The following is an 18,117-nucleotide window of genomic DNA, read 5'->3' on the forward strand; positions in this document are numbered from 1 at the left end:
TTAATTAGAGACATTAATTAATCAATTAAAACATATTAATGTAATTAAATGTTTTTTATTATATATATTATATATATATATAACAAAATACAAAAATTGAAAAAAAAAAAAATTAATGGGTCGACTTGCCGACCCGCTCTTTGGCGAAATGGATCAAGGTTTGGTAATTTCTTCTTACACCATATCAATTTCAACATGCACCCAACTTGTCCCTCCAAAATGACGAAAATAACCTTAAAATGAAAAAGGGTGTAAATAAAAACTATTTCAAGAACCTATTATCCAGAATATTTTGGATTTGGATATCCGGAACACATTTTTGAATTCCAGAAAGTGTTATCCGGTATATATTTTTAATTTTGTATTCTGGATTTCTTCATCCATAATGTATTTTTTTTAATGATATTTTCTATTCCAGAATAAGGATAATTTTGAAAATTAAAAAAATATAGGATGTAGGATATGGTGCAGGAAGAAATTGCCTCAATGTTTTCAACAAGTTTTGCAACAGGTGTCCAACCTAGTCCACTCCACTTTTGAATTTTATATAAAATTCAAAATCATAAAAATAAATATTTTTCTATCTTAATAATATTTTTTTGACTAATAATTAAATAAAAATTATTAAAATGTAAGTTTTATAATTTCTTGCATTAAAATAAAAATTGTAAGAAAGTTTTAAAACCAGCGCAATAAAATTTAAAAAAAAAAAAATCATATCAGTGTTCGTAAAATAGAGACAACCTTAAAGATTTTGAGTGTAATTGTAATTTATGGTTGGCATCAGTATTATGAAACATCTATATTGAAATCTGTTGCTAAGACGTAAAAAAAAAAACTCAAGATTTAAAAAAATAGCAATAAAAATGATTTTTTTTCGTGTTAAAAGTAAATAATCTTTTAGGACTCTTACATCAAAGTAAAAATTATAAAAAAATATCTTAAAATATATGATAAGTTGAATTCAGATAAATATTAATACATCATTGAATGTGAATATTTTCGTAGTATTAATGAAATTGGAAATGAGAGTTCGAAAATTTAATTCCAGAGAAGAAATTATAAAAGATTGAGATTAAGAATTTAATGCTATTTAAAGATAACTGAAGAGAGATATTTTAAAATTTTAATTGTAATAATGAGAGAAAAAAAAATGAAAAATGAGGGGAAGAAAGGTTTTATTTTATATTTAATAATACATTTACTATTATACCCCTACATTCAAATTTTTTAAAACTCAATATATTCAATGGTTTTTTCGTCCATACATGTATATATATAAAGATTTCACAGTGGGGAAAAAAGAGTGACAGAATGTGTTTTCTTGGTAGAAGTGTTTGGTTAATTTTGGTGTTTATAGTGTTGTTAACATGTGCGAAGAATGGCATGGGAATTAAAAGAGTTATTTGGGTTGGAAATACTTTGATACCTGAAGAAGACGTAGCCCTTTCTTGCACTATTGGTGAGTATAGGTTATATATTATTCCCCCTGGAGATCACCTTCAATGGGACAATTTTGATGATCTGGATGATTTAGAATGTATTTTCCAGTGGAATTCTCAAACCCGTCACTTTCGTATGTACGATGATTATCGTGATGGCGATTGCAACCCCTGCAAATGGATTATAAAAGAAGGAGGACCATGCAGGTATAATGGAACCTTTTCTTGCTACAGATGGCCTTCTTAATATTTATTCATTTTTGTTTCATTGTTCATGTAATAAGGGATGAGATCTCAGTGTTTTATCTCCATGTTTAATCCCTTTTATACCATTTCAATAAAGACTGCTTATTGTTCTGGTATAAGAAAATTGTGGTAAAAATTGTGTTTAAATCTATTGTGTAGTTTTACTTCTGTGTGTATCTTGGAGGGTGAAAAGTTGGAGGATTATTTGTAAAATTGGTTTGTAGGTGATATTTTTTTTAATGAAATTTTATATTAAATATATTATGAAATTTGTCATCACCACCACCACGATGGGTTTCTTGGACGCTGGCATTGTCAGGATCGGTGACACCACCTGTCTGGTGCATCCGTTAGTGTCGTATTTAATGACAAATTCAATGGACTCTCTCTCAGCAAGGCTTCAAAAGCCGTCAAATTTGATATGCAATTGATTGATGAACGAAAAGATACTCAAAACTGTCGTTGGAGTTATGAACAAAAACCCCTTCTGATAGTTGAATCGTTTCACCTTCCCACTCGCTCTTACACTCAATTTTTGTTCCTTTGTGCAAACCTTTCAACACACAAACCCTTTAGATAAAGAACGTCAGAAATTTAGGATTTATTTTAATCTATCACAAATTTGATACACATAATACACAATTTTTATGACAATTAAAATATGACCTATCATGATAACTAGTTATTATGTCGGTTCAATCTACCACATACATAATAAATCATTTCAAAATTACAAATATGTCACTGTAATATTTATTATAATGGGTGATTAAAAATCATCATAAAAAACTGTCATAGATTTATAGTGTTTCGTCTATTATCTGTTATAGAATAAATTTATTTAAAAAATAAAAAAAAATCAACAACCTTATATTAAGTGAAACATAGGTAATTTATATATTTTTGTATGAGATAATTTGAAAAGAAAGAAAATAAAAAATAAGACGGCTTAATAATGATGAGATAATTGATTTAAGTAAAAAGTGTATTAAGGTATTTTGTTGATTTTATTGGAGATTGGTAAGTTATTTTTAGTGGAATGTAAAACTTATCTTTAGGTGTATTTAAATTGTTATGTAAGGTTTTGTCAATAACGGTCTTCAAATATATTGAAGTAAAGTAATGAATAATGTGTTATTATTAATATAATAGAGTTATAACAAAGACATAATAAAAATGTATTGATAATATTCTCAAATTATATTATTTAACTAATATATGTATAAACTTTTTAAAAATATTTAATCATTTTCAACGTCTTCTTAGTTATTATATAGAGTAACGATGAAGTTAATCCTTTTACTAAACGACCGTTTAAAAATTATTTATATTATTCATGTATATGTATAAAAGGTTTTATAAAAAATGTGCGTAGTCAATTTTATTGTGATATTTCCTTATGGATTCTAATCAAAACTTTAGAATTTGAATCAATGTCTTAAAAACACACTAAGGACATCGGTTGACATATTCCTCTCTATGTTTTTTTAATTGAACCAAATCAATTAAAGAAATGTTGTATTTTGAAGGTATGCGTTTAATTAATATAAATGTTTTTTTATGTTATTTATTTGCTATGGATATGAATATTTATTGTTGTATGGAAGTATTAAATATATACATTTAATGGATATAAATCACGTTGACTCATTTGTTGGTCCTTCAAAAGAACAAGCAAATGTTGGTCACAAAAGAACAAGCAAAAGGATTTCTTACAATAGTTTCTTCGAAAATCTTCCATGAGAAATGTGTAGGAACTACTATGGATTGTTTGGAGTAGTTCTTTTAGGATAACGATCTTATGTGTATACACTCAGTCAAAAGAAAATTTTAGTTCCTTAAGAATATTAATTAGGATGTTATAAGCAACTTCGAGTAACCCAATTTTCAGGATAAAAAAATATTTTTTCATTAAAATAATAATTTTATTATATATAATAATTAAGTCTAAATAATTTTATTTTTTTTTAACATTTTTATTAGATTAAAAATTAATATAAATTACTTAGTAGCATTACAAGAAGTTACAAGAAATTATGGATTTATTGACGGATATTTGCCGGTATTCTAATTTTACAGACAAATTAACTAACTATATGAACAACTTTTTTTAATATTTATACCTTGATAATAATTAAAGATAATAATAATAATAATAATAATAATAATAATAGTTATGATAATAATATTATTATTGAAAATAATTATAATAATATTAATATTTTTTTATTATTAATAATAATTTATGATAGTAGTAATATTAAAATTTTATTTCAAATTAATATATATTAAAATTATAATATTAATTTAATAATTTAATTAATATTATTAGTAACATTATCATTATTAATACTAATATTATTATTAATATTTTTATTATTACTATTCTTATTGTTATTTGTTATTAATACTATTAATACTGTTATTAATATTATTAATATTCTTATTAATATTATTCACTATTAGAGTTTAAGATTATTAACATTATTAATTAATATTAACCTTATTATTAATATTAATAATATCATAATAAGAATAATAATAATTATAACATTACAATAAGTTTATCTGGTATAATCCTTATAGATTATATATGTACTATAGAATTTTGAAGTTTTTTTTTTCATTTCAAACACCGATTTGTTTAATCTATAAATTTAATTCATTTTTTTATAGTATTTGAAGGTTACGATTTAAACTAATTTAATTTTTTTATACTGATTAAAATAATATTTTTAGAAATGAATTCTTTTAAAAATTTGATTTAAAAAATTATACAAAAATATATATATAAAGAATATATGTTTGAAAATCAACATGTAATAACTTCTTCAAAATTAACGTGTACCTCTCATATACGATTTACCCAATTTAGGATAAGATCAAAATGACTTTATACCATATTACAAAATAAACTTTAAGTCTAACTCAACTCCATAAAACCGGCTTATGAGATTGAGGTTTGCACCCATTTATATATAATGAAATGTTCTCATCTCTAGTCGATGTGGAATCTCCAACAAAACTCCCAAATTTATACTTAATTTCTCGCAATCTCACCCTCAAGTGTGAATCCTTACAAAAAAAAAACTCCTTCAAAATACAAGTAGTCTATCCACTAACATTACCCATAAATAATGTCAATTATTGGAGAGAATAAATGTGTAACTAAAAAGATTCAAATTTGAGAGCCCAAATATATATATATATATATATATATATATATATATATATATATATATATATATATATCACTTTGGAAAATTATCACTTTAAATTTTATATACAAATCAGAATGATAAAATAATGTTTTTTCTATCTTAAAAACATGTTATCTACAACTAATGAAATAAAAGTTCTTAAAATATAAATTTTATAAAATTCTTGGATTAAAATAAGAATGGTAAGAAATATTTTAAAATGGTACAGCGCAATAAGATTTAAGAAAAAATAAGTAGAGAATTCCATATCAATATTCTTAAAATAGGAATTATCTTAAAGCATTTGGAGTGTAGATAGATGTCACATATTGGTTTATAAGATTAAAATATGTGTTTTATAAATATCTTTACTGAAATAGGTTGACAAGAAATAAAAAATAACACTCAAGAAATTAAATTAAAAAATTAATTTCAGTTTAGAAATACATATTTACATTATATTAAAGTAAAAACTTGTAAAAATATCACTAGAAAAATTAAAATAAATATTAATACACCATTGAATTATTTTCCATGAACATATTCTAGTATTAATGAAATTGGAAATGAGAGTTTGAAAATTTAATTCCAGTTAAGATTGAGTTTAAGAATTTGATGCTATCCAAAGACGAGAGAAGAGAGAAATTTTAAAAATTTAATTGTAATAAAAGATGAGAGAGAAAGACAAAAGATGAGCGAAGAGCAAGTTTTTAAAGAGAAATTGAAATAGTAAATTACCCTTATACCCCTACATTCAATTTTTTGAAACTAAAGAAATTCAATGGTGTTTTTGTCCAGAAGTTTATTATACACTCATATATACATATATATGTAAAGATTGATAGTGAAAAAAAAGGGGTGAGAGAAGGTAGAATGTCTTTACTTGGTAGAAGTGTTTGGTTAGTGTTGGTGGTGACATTGGTGTTCTCATGTGTGAAGAACAGTGTGGGAACTAAGAGAGTTGTTTGGGTTACAAATACTCTGACACCTGCACAAGACTTAGCCATTACTTGCAGTTTTGGTGAGTATCTAGGAGGATATCTTGTTACCCCTCAAGATCACGTTACCTGGGAAAATTATGATGATATCTACGATTTCAAGTGTACCTTAGAGTGGAGTGGTGATGAAAAGCCTCACGTCTTTCGCATGTACGACGAATATCGTGACGCCGATTGCAACCCCTGCTTATGGTTTGTCAAACAAAATGCAGCATGCAGGTTTAATGGAACTTTTACTTGCTACAACTGGCGTGTTTGATTTGTATTCTTTTTCTTCTTCAATTGTTCGTGTTAGGGTTGTGATCTCAGTGCTGTATCTGCATATTTAATCCCTTTTTATGTCATTTCAATAAAGACTGGTTGTTGTTCTGGTGAAAGAATATGTTTAGAATTTTGATTTTGGTTACAGGTATGAGAAGGTGTGAATAGTGGAGGATTGATGTATAGAGAGTGATTTGAAGAAAATAGGGAATGAAAATATGTGAATTTTAATACAATGTTTTGTTTTATTGAATTAACAAAGGTTCGCATTTTCTTCTTTTAGTCAATTTTCAAGATAATAGAAATTTAATATACATTCAAAAATAAATTTAAATGAGTTAAAATTGAAAAACAAAAAATTAAAATGTAGAAAATAATTAAAAATAAATATTATTTTATTTGATATGTGAGTTGTAATGTGAAAATGTGTGAGAATATGTTCTCTTTCTTCCTTACTTAAAATAAGGAATTAAGAAAAAAAAAAGTGAAAAATAATATAAAAACTGTACATTAATATTAATTTAAAAAATAATTTTATTTTTTCAATAATTCATATGAAATAACAAAATACTTCAGTATTAATAAAATAAAATATATTAAATAAAGGTAGAATCGAAAGAAAGTAAAAAAAAAACGATTATAATAGAAAATCCTATTTATATATTATATATAGGTATAGATAGATGGATGCAAATTTTACTTTATAAATTAATTTTATAATATTAAATTATATTTAAAGTTGACTTATATAATAGATTAATAAATTCTCTCTTTATCATTAAAATCGAATACATAATATATAGTAAACAACATTTTGTATGCTAATGGATAAGTATTCCTTTACGATGAAAGATCAAACGCATATAATATATATTAGATAAACTTTAAACTCCAAATTATAAATTATAAATCTTAAACTCATTTGGTTATACTAGAAGAGTATGTTATTTTTAATTTAATATTAAAATTGTCGTTATGGTATATTTAAAATATAAATGTTTTTATTGCAAAAAAGTAATTAAGAAAATATAAATAAATTATTTTCTAAAAGTATTATTTATTAATTTCTAATAATATTCTATAAAGAAAATCTAAATAAAGAAAAGTATTTAAAAACTAAATATTTAATATAAGTAAATTAATAATTTATCCAACAATCCTCACAAATCGATCATTTTCTCTTTGTCTCACATTTTTTTCTCTTTTTTTCTCCACAAAACATCATAAGTTTTTTCAAATCACTTAAACTAAGTAATGAGAATATCATAAGTCATTTCAAATCAATCCCCTGAATTACTCTTAAATAATAAATCATTCCAACCAAACAAATGAATTGCTAATTTAAATTTCTTTGCTATTTTTATAACGTCTTTTTAAAACTGAACGGGTAACACCCAATATTTGTAAAAGTTGAGCAGTTTTATATTTTTTATTATAAAATATTTAAAACTGAAAAATAAAAATATTAACTCAAAAATTATATTTGAATTGTTATATATGGTTTTGTAAATAACGGTATTGAAAGATAAATAGTATTGTCCTATTTCATTTTTGTTTATAAGGAAAAAAGCTATAACTTTAATATAATTTTTTTTATTTTATTAATTAATGTTTGAGATTGTTCAACCTTTAAGAATTATCAAGTGTATTTATTAAGTAAAAATAATATTAATATATACAATTAATTTTTTTCTTTTGATGTGTGTTTTTTATTTTGTAAATTTAATTTTTTAATGATTCCTTCCATATTAATAATAATGTTTCTTGTAATAAACACACATAATTATTATTAAATTGTACTCAATTGTCTTAAATATTAATATTAATGAAGTTGTGACAAAATTAACATAATTAAAATTGTTGTAATATTTATCCTTATTAATATTTAATAATTTTCAACGTTCTTTTAGTTATTATATAGATTAATGATGAAATTTAATCATTTTATACTACACGACCGTTTAGAAGTTATTTATATTATTCATGTACATACATTAATTTTAAACCACATCCAATGAATATACCTCTGTTACAAACTAGTATTTCAAAATAACAAGATTTTATATAAAAAAAATGTATTCTTAATAAGAATTTCTCATAATTCTTTGAAAATATTCCTTAAGAAGTGTGCAGAATTTTATATTCACTATAAAAAAATTATTTTTAATAAATATTATATGTTCCGACCTCAAGTCGTTGGGCAACATCGCTATGATCAATCACCGCATTCGAGGTATTATCCGCTTTGGAGGTTGGTGCTCCGTCACAGTTTTGTCCTGAAAAGGCGCCTTGAAGGGAGGAGGGAGTATATAAACTGCTATTGGCCTCGATTCCTGAGCGATGTGTGACTGTATTGGCATACGGGAACAAGCCCCAGTCGAGGTCAAAGGGGAGTGGATCCCCTAGTTGAGGGGCAAAGGAGCCTCTCGGACCCCACGGTGGGCGCCAATTGTACCTGTATGGATATTGGAGGCTGAGTAATGTTGATCCACGTCGATACACGATGTTTATTTCACTCTTGGTTGTCCTATTCTTCAAGTATCCTTTCCTCTTCGCGTGCCTCGGTCGGCCGGTGGGATACCTGCGATTGCGATTGCACTCCGACGCTAAGTCAACGATGATAATATTAGAAAAACGTACATTTTCCCCCTTTCAGAAGTCCCTCTAGTAGGTTGACTTGGGCCTTGGCCATGTGGGCCAAGCAACTGATGGCGAGAGACATGCTTAGTGATCTCTGGGTCGTACGTGGTGATTTTCTGAAATCTAGAAAATATTCCAGAGAGAACGTGTTTGACTTAATCAACGGAAAGAACGTCCGATGCTACATTATATATAATATTTGGAGTTTAATCCCTATTAAATGTGTTTTTTTATTTATTTTTTTGGAAAGAACGAGCGTTGTCAATAGACTATTGACGATTTTGAGTAATTTTTAAAAGATTAATTTTTTGTAATGGTTTTATAAATTCCATTATTTTTAGGAGTTTTTTAAATCCCAATATTACGAACAGTTTTTTAAAATAATCAATGAAATAATGATAACATTTTTTAATCAATAAAAACATTTTATTATTGTTTAAAGGAGTTATTTTAAGATAATAATCTTAGATGCCACTAAATTTTGAGTTTATCATCTTAACGATATTTATCAAGATGTTATAATCAACTTTAATTAACCCAATTTTAAGAATTAAAAAAATATTTTGTTCATTAAAATAATAAGTTTACTATATATAATATATTTTTTTATTGAATTAAAATTGAGTATAGGTTCTTAATGTTGATGTAACATAATAAAAATTACATATTAAATTTTTTGATGCATGAAGCAATACATGTGGTACACTTGGACCGTTGTGATCCTCACATTGCCAACTCATTACTTGAAAAAGTCTTACGCACTTTTACTCAACTGATAAAGAATGTTGATAATTTATATTAATATATATATATATATATAAATTTAATCATATCCTTAATATGAAATTGAATATCTCGAGAGTGTGAAAGTAAATTTATAAGTATCATGTAACAACCTAATAATTAAAGAAAATTTAGATGTTAATTAGATATAATTTAAAAATGATTTAATAATAATAAAAATTAATTTAGAAATAATATTTTTTTTTTAGTTTTTAAAATAGTTTCTAGTTTATAATTTAATTATTTTTTATTTTTAAAATTGGTTAATAAAGTTATAATATATATATATATATATATTTGTTTGTTTTGTGACCGTTTCATTGTGGTCAAAGACTTACCTAACACAATAAAAAACGTTACTCTTAAATATCAAAGGAGAGGTACAAATATCAATGAATGAATGATATTAATTTTTTTCTTTAGTTTTAAAAGTTGAATGAGTTGTTTTCAATATCAAAGATGAGACCTTACCTAACACAATAAAAAACGTTACTCTTAAATATCAAAGGAGAGCTACAAATATCAATGAATGAATGACATTAATATTTTTCTTTAGTTTTAAAACTTGAATGAGTTGTTTTATTAAATATTCTGATTGACATTTTTATTTTTTCTGAAAATGAGGAAGGTTTATTACGTTAACACCATATTATTATATTTTTTTAATCTCAAAAGTCAACGAAATATTAGAAAAGAATCAATTAAAAAAATTTATTCTTTTGCAGAACAAAAAAAAAACCTATGAAACTCCTCCACACCATATTACTATATTATAAATATAAAAAACCTCTCACAAATGTGCATTCTGGAATTCTTTATCTTGAGAGATTCATCTCTAAAGAAAAAAGGTTGAGAAAGGTGCAGCAACAATGTCTCCATTCTGTAGAAACTTTTCCATGGCATGGGTGCTTATGGCATTTGTGTGGTTTGCAAACAATGCTATGCCCACAAATGGATCCACTGTTGGGGTAAAAAACATGTTGGGTGGTAAATTGATGCTGAACGTTTTGTGTCCCCATATTGATAAGCAACACATTCTCCCGAATGGTGGTTCATTTGAGTGGAAGTACAATGGTGGTGCTCCACCAATAGGACAATCACCATTCATGTGTTTCTTTCGGTGGAATAATGTTCATCACTCCCTTGATCTGTGTTCACCAAGCAAGTATACTGGGTGTGAAAATGCCATTTGGGAAATCAAAGAAAAGCAATTTTGTAGGTACAGAGGTGGACCTATTAATTATTTTTGCTATAACTGGGATGATTAGTTATATACATTATTATCATGTTTCATCTCAATAAAAAATGACTTTAGAGTGATTCTTGTTTGCTCAACATTCTTACATATTTCTCATTTCTTTCAAAGTTTTTCGTAATTATTATTCGTTTTGAAAATTAGTATTCCGTCACAGTTTTATTTTTAAAAAAGTTATTTTTAAAAAAGGTTATGTGGATTAAAAGAGAGATAAATATGTAAACAGTCACGAACCTCAATGTCGGAATTATGTAAGACTATATTGATCAAGAATATATGTTTAAACTCATTCATTTAAAGATTATATCTCCATTTATGATTATGCAAATGCTAACCAGGATTTCAGCATAAAAATGCAATTAGTTATTTTTTCCATTGAAGATTAAAAAAAAGTTATAATTAAAAAGTATCATTAAATCACTTATATGTTGTTTCTTAATATATTCTTATTGTTAATACCAATATTTTTTTATATTTTGAATCCTTTAATTAAGGTTATTACTATTTTTTCCATATCTTCATTAAAATTTATCAATTTTTGTAACACTTCAGAATTAAAATTTATCAATTTTTGTAACACTTCAGAAAATACATCTAACTATTACAATACAAATTTTACCAATTTCTATACATACTTCAAGTTTTTTTTTTCTTCAAAATATTTCTATTACAAGTTTATGACTTATAAAAACACAATTAACAATATAAGGTTCAAAACTATATCTTAAAGCCCTCGCACTCTCCGACACCTGTATGATCATCGGTTGGTATATGAGGTACAATCATCGCAGCTCACAACACAAACAAGGATAAGCTAATGAAAAGAAATTTCATAATATATTTAATTCATGCAAAAAGAACCAATCAAAGTAATCATTTATAAACATTTATTTAAATGTTGTCGTATAAAATTTCAATATCAATTTCATCATTCATATAAACCATACATGCATCTATTTTCAATCACAATCATTGGATTTCATTTCAATCCCACTTCTTCTTCTAGAAAACTCATTAAGTATGCCCCTACCAGAGATTAACATTTGATCCAAAGATTACTAGTGAATCCAAGAGAAAAGATCACGGTAAGTTCAAACATCCAATACCGAGTGTCTACAGTGGGACCCGATGTGTATGAATTCTCTCTCAACTTCTCACCACTTGATATTTTATTCTATATGACTTAGATCATCAATGAAGCTAGAGGATCTCCGTTAAACATATGTTTTTCATACTTAATGCCATCAAACAATAACTCACACATTATCCCAAATGTATGACACCAATTTCATACAATTTTCATCATTCATATATAATACATATCATTCAATCACATAACATTTAAAAATTCATACCATTCAAGAACTTTTCCAACATCAAAAACAATATTTAACTTTTAGACTATCAAAATATAATATTTATACATGTTCACACAATATAAAATCAAACAATTTTATCAACTAACATCCCTGCAAAAGAAATTGAAACTTGGGATCATGTCCCCTCCACATTCAGATCTTCTAGCCTAGGGTACTATTGAAAGTTAAAGTTAGTTTCCCTTACCTGAAATTCCACTGATAGAAATTCTACCTCAAACTAGAGAATTACTCCAAAATTTAGGAACCTATAGTAAGTTATCCAAATATTACAAAATTTTAGTATATGGTAAAACAAGTTGAGATGAACACATTTCTCAATTGTCCACATCAAGATTGATGACTAAATCATAGAGAAAAATAGAGAATAAGAGATCTTTAGGGTAAAAATGAACTTACTCTATTTGAAAATCTGATCGGGTAGAAATGTACCATAACTCCACAGCTACAACATGGCATGATCAGATATTGAAATAGAAGAGTTAAGAGAAAGAAATTGAAAAGAGAAAGGAGGGGGAGAGAGAAGGGAGAGAAAAATGATGAAAGAGTGAATGGGGTTATGGTTCCTTGTTCTTTATTTTTTTACGGGGTTACAATTTTTTATTTTTTATTTAAATAATATTTCAATTATAAAAAAATATAAAAGAGTTATTTAAATATTAAATCATTGTTAACCTTTATTGTCTTTGTGGGGGTGTCTAAGGAGACAACAAGTCATCATTTTGTTGGCTGCAGAGTATCCTGGCTTGTGTGGAATCTTTGTTTCGCTTGGTTATGAGTGAGTTCAGTAGACCATCTTGATCCTGGTTTGCATTTTATACATTTTAAGTTATTCGATGCGCTTACGTCGGTTAATCTTATCTTGGAAAGTATTTGGATTGCGATGGTAAGTGAGATTTGGAGGCATAAAAACTATTGTATCTTTAAAGGTGGAGTGGTTGACCATTTTGAAATTTTCTCATCGACTTGATTAAAGGTTTGGACTTGGGTATCTTCTAAAGTTCCTTCGGCATGCTTCTCCTTCTCTGATTGGTGCCTTGAACCCCTGATATGTATGTTTTCGGTTAAAAGCTTGTGACTGGTTTAGGCCGGTTGGGCGGTCTTCCTTGTGTTGTTGAGGGGTGCTTGTGTTCGAGGGGGCTTTAAGTAGTTGGTGTTCAAGTTTTACTATTTTGACGGCTTGATTGGGGTTGTTTGTTTGGTAGGTAGTTGTTGACACTCTTTTGAAGTGTGCTTAGGTAGATTGAGTGGTATGCCCTTCACTATGTTACGTATAAGGGTTGGTCCATCCTTGAAGCAGATCATATTTATTTATTTTTTCTTGCTGATAAAAAAAATTTGGGTAACTAATGGTTAGATACCAATTTAGAAACTACTTTGTAATTTTTTATTATTAATAAAAACTAATTTAGATACTAATAATTTTTTAGTTTATAAAATAATCTCTAATATAGTTAGTATAGTAACTAATTATTTTAGTATCTACAATTAGTTTTTATTTAATGATTTTTCTGTAATGATATCGGTTATAATTTAAATAAATATTATGACTATTATAATTTTAGGACACCAATGAATTGTTTTTTTTATGAATTTGTTTTCCTTTATTTGTCTCGTCTATTTTCAATATTCTTCTGCACTTATCTTTGTTCTTTATTATTTTTGTTCCACCAGCATGAGTCAGTCGAGAAGTACAAAATTTTAATGAAGCTTTACTTATAAAATAAAAATGATGATTTGTAATAAAAGTAAAGGATTCTGGAGGAAAATATTGCTTGAGAAAGATAAATCCGATACAATAATTCAAACATGAGTTAGTATGGTGGAATGACATAAAGTGTGTAAATTTGGATTTGAGAAAACTTTGTTTGATATGAAATCAATTATTCCATAGTGAATGTTAAGTGGACTAAAGTAAACTTTGGACTTTGGTTGTTATGTTATCAATTATAAATTTTTGTCTAGTGGTAAACACTAGTTTAATTTTCAGTGCAAAGTAACTAAATAAAAATTAGTCTTTAGTCAAGTTTAGAACTCTTAATTATCTGAATTTATTTTTATCAAACACCTCCTTAATAAATATGAAAGGAATTTTTTAATGCCAGTCAAAGATGAGAGAAGAAAAAGTTGAAAATAATTTTGGTAGTCAAAAGATGAGAAAGGAAGAAAAAAATATTTTTTTAAAAAATTAAATAGTACACTCTTGTGTCTCGAAATTCAATTTTGTTTACAGAAAATATTTCTTAATTATTTTTTTAAATATTTTGGATGTTATTATTATTAATAATCATATATGAAAGATATATTTTTCATCACATAATTTTGTTTTATTTTTATAACAATTAAAGTGTGTTTGGTAATGTTAATAATTTATTATTATCTTATTTGAATAACTTATAAATAAATGGATCCATCAAAAAGTATTGGATAAATATTTATAGAATCAATTGATAAAATAGATTGAGAAAGTAGAAATTTAAATTGAATCAATTTTATATATATAAAAAAATTATTTTAATTATTTTTATACTACAATTACATGAATGATATAAAAAAGTTTATTCCAATATTTTTATATATAAGCACTTGAATAATTTAAAGTTTAATAAAAAAAATTAGTTACCTATCATAATACAGATAAGAAGATCATTTAACCTTTATTATATTATACAGATTAAGTGTTATATATATATATATATATATATTATTTTATTTTTTAAAGTTTTTTTACGTTTCATTGTGGTGAAAGGTGAAAGATGAGTCCTTACTTAACACACACAAAAAATTACTCTTTTTATTAAATAGTTAACGAAGGAGAGCTACAAATATAATGAATGACATTAATTTTTTTCTTTACTTTCAAAGGTTGAATTTGTTGTTTTCAAAAATTTCAAACTGGCATTTTTATTTTTTCTGAAAATGAGGAAGGTCTATTACATTAACACCACATTACTATATTATAAGTATAAAAACCTCTCACAAATATGCATTCTTGAATTCTTTATCTTGAGAGATTAATCTCTAAAGAAAAAAGGTTGAGAAAGGTGCAGCAACAATGTCTCCATTCAGCAGAAACTTTTCCATGGCATGGGTGCTTATGGCATTTGTGTGGTTTGCAAGCAATGCTATGCCCACAGAAGGATCCATTGTTGGGGTAAAAAACATGTTGGGTGGTAAATTGATGCTGAGTGTTTTATGTTTCCATATTGATAATAAGGAACACATTCTCCCGAATGGTGGTTCATTTGAGTGGACTTACAATGGTGGTGCTCCACCAATAGGACATTCACCATTCATGTGTTTCTTTCGGTGGAATAATGTTCATCACTCCCTTGATCTGTGTAGAACAACTAGGCAGGCTGGTTGTGAAAGTGCCATTTGGGAGATCAAAGAAAAGCAATATTGTAGGTACATAGGAAAAGCTGAACCTGCTAATTATGTTTGCTATGACTGGATTGATGATTAGTTATATACATTATTCTCATGTTTCATCTCAATAAAAAGTTATTTTTTGAGTGATTGTTGTTTCCTTAACATTCTTATCTATTTCTTCTTAATTCCTCATTGTTTTTAAAGTTCTTTAGAGTATTTGAAGTATTATTTGTTTTGAAAGTTAATATTCCATCACAGTTTTATACTTAAAAAAGGTTCTGATGAATTGAAAGAGAGATAAATATATAAACTAGTATTTCAGCATAAAAATGCAAGTAGTTTTTTTCATTGAAGAATTCAAAATAAAGTTATAATTAAAAAGTGTCATTTCTTATTGTGAATACCAATATTTTTTTTTTGAATCCTTTAGCTAAGGTTATTACTATGTGTTTCTATATCTTCATTCAAATTTTATTTTTTTATTTAAATAATATTTTAATTATAACAAAATGTAAAAAAAGTTATTTAAATTTTAAATCGTTGTCAATAACTAAAAAGATCAACTGATGATATGTTTTAGTCGATCTTAATTAATATTATATTTTTTATTAAAATTCATCATGATTTTTCTAATAAATATTAAAAAAGATTTTCATGTATCGATATTGTGTTTCAATTAATGTTTATATATATCACAGTTAGTTAGGTTCACATTGCTTGGGATTTTTTTTGTCGATTTCTTTTGTCAATTTTAAAATTTTCCGTGACTGACATTAACAAAAAGATCCTAATTTATGTCCGTCAATTTTTTTTCCAAACATCATAAAAAAAATCCCAGTAGATTATTTACAAAACTAACATTAGTGTCGTTGATAAAAAAAAATAATCCTTATAATCATTAAAAAAATCATGCGAGACGTCAATAATTTTTTTCATCACATTCGTAAAAAAGTAGTCTCTTTAACACTGGTTGGGAAAACTTTAATTATATAAATTTTTAAATAACAATATCTACAGCAAAATAATCTTATTCATATAAATAAAACAATAACTACTATTAACATCAATAAAAAAAAATTATTAAGCTCAAACGAAAAGTAATCATAATGTTAGCTAGAAGATCATAACTAACTCTAAGTTACATTGTTCATAAATAAATCTAATTGATATTTGTAACACTTTTTTTTTAAACCAACATAACCCCCACACACCTTTCTTTTTCTTTCTTCCTTATCTCTCTAAATCTTTTCCTTCTCTCTTAATTTTCTCTCTCAATCTTCATCTATTTTAAAATCTGATCGAATCACGTTGTAGATGGCAAGTTAAAGAACATTTCTACTTGATCATATTTTCAAACAGAGTAAGTTTATTTTTGCTTTAAAGATCATTTGTTCTCTGTTTTTCTTTAGAATTTAGTCATCGGAGTTAGTTGAGAAGATTAATCATCTCAACTTATTCTACTATATAAATTTTGAAGCTTATCCAGACCGTAGGGAATAAAATTGTAGAAGTTGCTTGGAAAGCAAACGATTAAGGTAAGAGAAGCTAAATTTAATTTTTAATAACACTTAGACTAGAAGATCTAGATGTGAAGGGAACATGGTCCCAATATTCAATTTCTCTTGCAGGGATGTTGTGTGTTTATACATTGTGTTGTTTGTTTATATATTATATAAACTTATAAAAATATTAAATTTTGAAGGTTTAGTATTGTATTATTTTTTTTTATGTTAAATAAGATTTTAAATATTATGGATCACATTTTGAATGATATTGTATGATGAAAATGGTATGGAATTGAATTCATGCATTTGGAATAATGTATGGACTGATGCTTGTTTGTTTATTAAGTATTGATGTTTATGTGGTAACAGATATCTTTGAGCTTCACTAATGATCTAAGTCACATAGACTAAGATCTAAGATATCAGGTGGTGAGAAGTTGGTGAGGGAGTTCATGCACACCGTGACATATGTGATGCACGACTTGGGTTGTATTGAACTTACCTTGATTATTTCTGTTGGATTCGCGATGACTGTACTATATGTACACGAGCAGATAATCATATAGGTGTTGGAGGTCTCATAAAGCTTTAGAATGTTCTTTTGAACTTTATATTATAAATATTTATATTTCTATAAGTCCTAATCATGTATTAAGAATGTTTTGAAAAAAATCTAAGCTTGTATAAAAATATGTAGAACCTTTATTATAATAGTTAGATGTATTTTTAGAGTGTTACAATATTGATTTAAAAAAAACTTAATCCACATAATCTAAACTTAATCCACATGTAAATATCCAGTCATGTCTACGTGACTTTTGTCTCAATTTGGTCTCACTGACCCACTCTCACCTTGAAGCAAACAACCAAATCTCTCACTCTTCTATTGTTGGCGACAGTAAATCATAAGAAACAAATGAATATAAATGATGTTGATGACTTTTGCCAAAAAAATTAGTGACATTATGCATCTACAAAACAACCTCAAAACATTCTTAACTCTTTAATGAATTTTTTATTTTATTGTAAAAAAATATAT

At 26.0% G+C, this 18,117-nt stretch overlaps 2 protein-coding genes across 2 annotated transcripts; both read left to right on the forward strand.

Moving 5' to 3' along the window:
- The first annotated feature begins 10,439 nt into the window (after positions 1-10,439).
- Positions 10,440-10,838, forward strand: LOC137823599 (uncharacterized). The gene has a single exon (XM_068628802.1). It carries the CDS (start codon positions 10,440-10,442, stop codon positions 10,836-10,838), a length of 399 nt encoding a protein of 132 aa, XP_068484903.1.
- Positions 10,839-15,256: 4,418 nt separating this feature from the next.
- LOC137823601 (uncharacterized) lies at positions 15,257-15,667 on the forward strand. Its single transcript, XM_068628806.1, has one exon. The coding sequence runs from the start codon at positions 15,257-15,259 to the stop codon at positions 15,665-15,667; it is 411 nt and encodes a 136-aa protein (XP_068484907.1).
- Positions 15,668-18,117: the final 2,450 nt, after the last annotated feature.

Source organism: Phaseolus vulgaris, chromosome 8 (genome assembly GCF_000499845.2).
Source record: "Phaseolus vulgaris cultivar G19833 chromosome 8, P. vulgaris v2.0, whole genome shotgun sequence".
Taxonomy (NCBI): domain Eukaryota; kingdom Viridiplantae; phylum Streptophyta; class Magnoliopsida; order Fabales; family Fabaceae; genus Phaseolus; species Phaseolus vulgaris.

Bases quoted from the DNA above. Each gene is read 5' to 3' on its own strand.
- LOC137823599 (XM_068628802.1), top strand. From the start codon at position 10,440: ATGTCTCCATTCTGTAGAAACTTTTCCATGGCATGGGTGCTTATGGCA.
- LOC137823601 (XM_068628806.1), top strand. From the start codon at position 15,257: ATGTCTCCATTCAGCAGAAACTTTTCCATGGCATGGGTGCTTATGGCA.